The 4,675-nt window shown below is 40.8% G+C and overlaps 1 protein-coding gene across 1 annotated transcript; it reads right to left on the reverse strand.

Annotated features, from left to right (window-relative positions):
• Positions 1–774: 774 nt before the first annotated feature.
• Positions 775–3,100, reverse strand: gas1a (growth arrest-specific 1a). Its single transcript, XM_029440844.1, has one exon. It carries the CDS (start codon positions 2,493–2,495, stop codon positions 1,707–1,709), a length of 789 nt encoding a protein of 262 aa, XP_029296704.1. The 5' UTR covers positions 2,496–3,100; the 3' UTR covers positions 775–1,706.
• Positions 3,101–4,675: the final 1,575 nt, after the last annotated feature.

The following is a 4,675-nucleotide window of genomic DNA, read 5'->3' on the forward strand; positions in this document are numbered from 1 at the left end:
GCCAGTGACTGTAAACTCTGATACCTGAGAGCGAGGGTGTTGGTGGGGGGACAGGGTGTTTTGTTGATTAATGGTGCCAGTTGCTTTTGACAACAGCCTGCTAAATCAAGACATAGCAGGTCATTAGGCTATCAGTCAACAGAGGAATCTGGCCTGCATTTGAAATGAGCTTGTATTTGCTATACTGTACTCACAGAAATAGGAGTGTAAAGTCAATACATTTCTCACTAACACACATCCTTGTATATACAAATAAATATTCCTTTAAGTTAGTTCATTTGAAATATTGATTTTATCTTTAAGAGCAACATGATTTATATACAGTATATTATTAACTGAGTAAAAACACCTTCATCAGAACTGTAAGAAAGTACTCACTTATTGTTTAAAATAAGTTGCTTTTACCCTTAAATTGGCCTATTTCATGCACATCTGGCCTGAACCATTGTGCAAGGTTTAATGGAATTTCAAGACTTAAAAACATGTGCAAAATAAAGATTCACACACTTATCAGATTCACATTAGTTTTGTTTCCTATCGAAACATATGCATAAAGTAAGTAACTCCAAACTGATGTAATTTAAAGGGTAAAACGAGTCATGCGAGAACATTTGAAAAACGAATGCGATTCTGTCAGTATAACAGATGTTTGCTCATAATGCCAGTGTCTTGGCTTGTGATAAGGTAGCCAACATTTATTTTCCACCATGCATAGTATATTATAACAAAATAGATTTGCTCATACTGTTTACAAAAACCCAAAAGGTTTTCAAAGTCATTGGATGCTTACTTACTGTCTAAATAAGGGCACAACACTTTCAATGATGTGGCAAAAATAAACAAATAACTCAGTCAAGAATGATATCTTCAAGTTTCCTTTATGCCTTCTATAAAAGTATATCATTAAGGCAATCATACAGTGGATTTAGACATTTCTTTCTCTAGGCTATACACAGTCAATAAATCATCTCATAGCCTAAAAACATAGAGGATTCTCTGGAAAAAAATCTATATAGGCTATATACATATATACAATGAAGAGAATACAGTCAAAATAACTTCCCTTTAAAGCTGGAATACTCCGTCTTTTATTCACATGATGAACATTTGGATGTAACTAGGTGGCATGTAATAAATTACTGTTTCACTTTAACTCCTAATCTATTTACAGTTAATACAGTTCATAGATTCCAGCATTAAATACTTGTAAATCGGGTAGCCTGGTGCCAAATACCAACGGTGTCATATAAAAATAGTTCATATCTTTAACAAAAAGAAGAAGATTGTCAGTGCACAGCATATACTGATTAAACATTGCATTGTTACCAACACAAGCCAACTGTGTCACTATCATGACAAGTTTACAATCAGAGTCTGTGACTGAGAGAAAGAAGACAATATAATTTAGCTTATCATATAAGCAAAGCATCTGGAGAGCCGTGAAGTGTTGTGGTTTGATAAGAGAGCAGCCTGGAGCTCAGGCAGTTTTAAAAAATATCTTTCTGGTCTCATTTGCATAGAAAATATCCTGATGTGATATCCTTCAGCGTCTAAAACTCTTAATTCAAACAAGGCCTGCGTCAAAACACCCTTTCCTTTAGTCTGTGAGGCTTTAACCTATCACAATAGTAGCAGGTCAAAGAGTGACAACAGTTTAGATTGCCTTTTATCCGGACAAAAGTCGGGGCAGATTATGAACCCGGGGATTAAATGAGGGGCAATAGAGCCAAAATGGATGCCAGCAGGGTCAAAACACAGTGGGCCGCTGGAAGAGAGGCTCCGCTGCTGGGCTCCTCTATATAGTCCGGATCCAAGGGGTCGTCTTCGTAATCTGGATCTTGGCCGTAGTCGGACCCGCTGCCCTCTTCCCTCACGGGAGAGTCAAAGCACAGCGCCTTCATGCTGCTTTTGACGAACTCACAGATGGCCCTCTCGGTCCCGTCACACATACATGTGTCCAGCTGCTGACCCTTAGGTATTTTACGCATATTCGCGATCACATTCCGGCAGGCGTTCGTGCAGATTGCCCCGCTGAAAAGTTTCCCGCAGTGCTTCAAATAATCGTGCATCGCAGAGCTGCACTGCCCGTCTCTCTCGCACTGGCGCCGGGCTTCTGTGCAGCCAGTGCTGGTAGTCCTTGGCAGGCAGGGCTCGATGGCCCGTTTGGTGCTCGTACACACCGGATCGTGGGCGCAGCTGCAGTCCTCCAGAGCCGGCCCGTTTTTGGTCAGATTGAGCTGCACAAGCGAAGAGATGCAGTGGCTGGGGCACTTCCTCCTCTCCCCGTTCAGCACGGGGCCACATGCGCGCGAGTAGTGTTCGTATGCGTAATTGCACTCGGGCTCGGCTTGGCAGTTCATGATGGCTTGCCAGCATATCAATCGCCGACCGTGGGACGACGAGGCCACGGATAAGTAGCCAAAACACAAAAGCACACAACCAAGAGGCCAAACCAATCTACAGACGCTCTGTGCCAATGCACCAGAGCGTGCCATTGTTCTGGCTGCAAGAGACGGTTAAACTCACAGCAGTGTCATATGCAAAACTTCTACACTACTTCCATGGATAGTGTCTTCACTGGAGAGTGTTATTTATTCCGAGGCAGATGGTGTGTGATAGGCCCGTGTGTGGGCGTTCAACAAGCTGGCACTGCGCTGTGTAATCCCGGCTCCATAAACCCGTCAGCGTTGATCCATGTGAGCCGAATCCTCGGCGAAACTCCCGTTATCCATACATGATTAAGGAAAACTCAAATAGAAGCTCACAGGAGTATAAAAGAGACGCAGAAAATAAAGTTCTCCACAAGTTTAGGAGAGTTTCTGCAGCGGCTCATTCCATCGCAGGGATTCTGAGTTCATGCAACAAACTGCCTCCAGCTCAGCGAGCTCTTGCGTCCTCTCTCCTAGCGGATCTCAGACAAAAAGCGAAGCCGTACAAGTCCCGAGAGCCTTTTGGAGGACTGCACTGGATCATTTAGCAGTCCTTGTGCGCACGGGAGTGCAAACAAATAGTGCATGGGGAAAAACAACAACCCTTGAGGGTCGCAAAGTGGTCCTCTACTCTCTCCCCTTTGAGCGTTTGTCTTTCTGGCCCTCAGCCCCCTCTCTACATATTAGCGAGGTGCTTCTCATTGGTTGGCCACTTGTTGTGGGTTCCTACGTAGGGATGGGCGGGAGTTTAGGGTGGGAGGAAAATGGTCTTGAGAAATACAAGGTGAGCTGGGATGAATGTGTTGGAGAGTAGATTTAGTGGAAAGAGAAGTCCTCCTTTTTTTTTTTATCTGGAGGACTTATTTTATACAACTTTCAAGGCCCACATCATCATTTTGAAATCATAATCACACCCCAAAAGTATGTAATGGTACGTTTTAAGAGAAAAAACACCTGGTTTTCATGAACATATTGATATTTGACTGACATTTTGGTTTATAATCTTAATTTGCAACATTACTCAATACAAGCAGATGACCTATTTTGCCTGAAGGATAATATAATAAAAGTTTTAAATGTTATACCCCAACTGCGGTTTAAAGAGTATACTTTCATTTGAGGAGTAGTGTATTTGATACATTGTTGTTTTTCCATTTACAGAATGGATTCAGAAGTGTGTTGGAGAGTACATTTAGTAAAGAGAACGGCCCTCCCTGCTTATTATCTTAATGCACCCTATAAAGTATATATGTTTTTGTGAAAATTATTTTAATTTGCTTAATTTGTACTTATTATTTAAGTGTTGTTTAGAAAATGCACTTCGCTATGCATTTATAGCGTACACACAAAGCTATAGTGTTGTTGTTGTTTTTAATATACATGCTAAGTATTTAGCATTTTTCCAAAGGTGGACAAGCTGACAGAAAATGAGAGGAGACAGCGGGGAAAGGACATGTAACAAAAGTCCAAAGTTGCAATGACAGTAAATAATATGTGCTTCAACCACCAAATTACCATGACACCCCGATAAAACACTTTCTCTACTGTAATATGCTGCAGATAATTGAAAATGACACTGTGACTGCACTGCTTTACTATAATACATTGAACTCCTCGCCTGCAGTGCTAATGATCTGTGCAGCATCTTCACTGATCATTTAATCATCCACATCCTATTAACTCTTCTGCAGTTAAGTAAAAATTAATTGTGGTATAAAAAGGGCACTCAGTGATCATCATTTAATATAATCACTCATTAAGGCTAATATCCCTCTTATTATTGCACTACGTCAAATGTTAAGCCGGATTCATTTGCAGAGTCTTGCCTCACCATGTGATCTGCTATTAATCCAGTCATACTACTATCAGCTGAACCTGACTGACAACCTCAACGTCCTTTAAATTAGAACATAACCCTTTTCTTTTGCTTTGCCAACCGGTGCTCAACCGTGTGAAACAGGTGTCAAGATGTTGAGTTGGGAAATAAGTAATACATGTGGACATTTCAAGAAGTGTTTATCCTTGCATGTAAATTATAATATCTCGTCACAGCCTCCATGATGGATTTCTCACTGCATACAAAAATACAATCTTGTGACGTCATGCTAATACTTATTCATGGGAGTAAGCTAATTATGTCACCAAACCAACAAAATGGGTGCAGAGAATCAATGTATGTTGCAAATAACAATGTTAAAATAGCTTTTGTGTAGATCATTTATATAATATAACTAAAGTAAAGCAGT

This window comes from Cottoperca gobio, chromosome 9, assembly GCF_900634415.1.
Source record: "Cottoperca gobio chromosome 9, fCotGob3.1, whole genome shotgun sequence".
Classification (NCBI taxonomy): domain Eukaryota; kingdom Metazoa; phylum Chordata; class Actinopteri; order Perciformes; family Bovichtidae; genus Cottoperca; species Cottoperca gobio.

What these genes read in the sequence shown, in the direction of transcription:
- gas1a (XM_029440844.1), bottom strand. Translation starts at nt 2,495, where the DNA reads ATGGCACGCTCTGGTGCATTGGCACAGAGCGTCTGTAGATTGGTTTGG.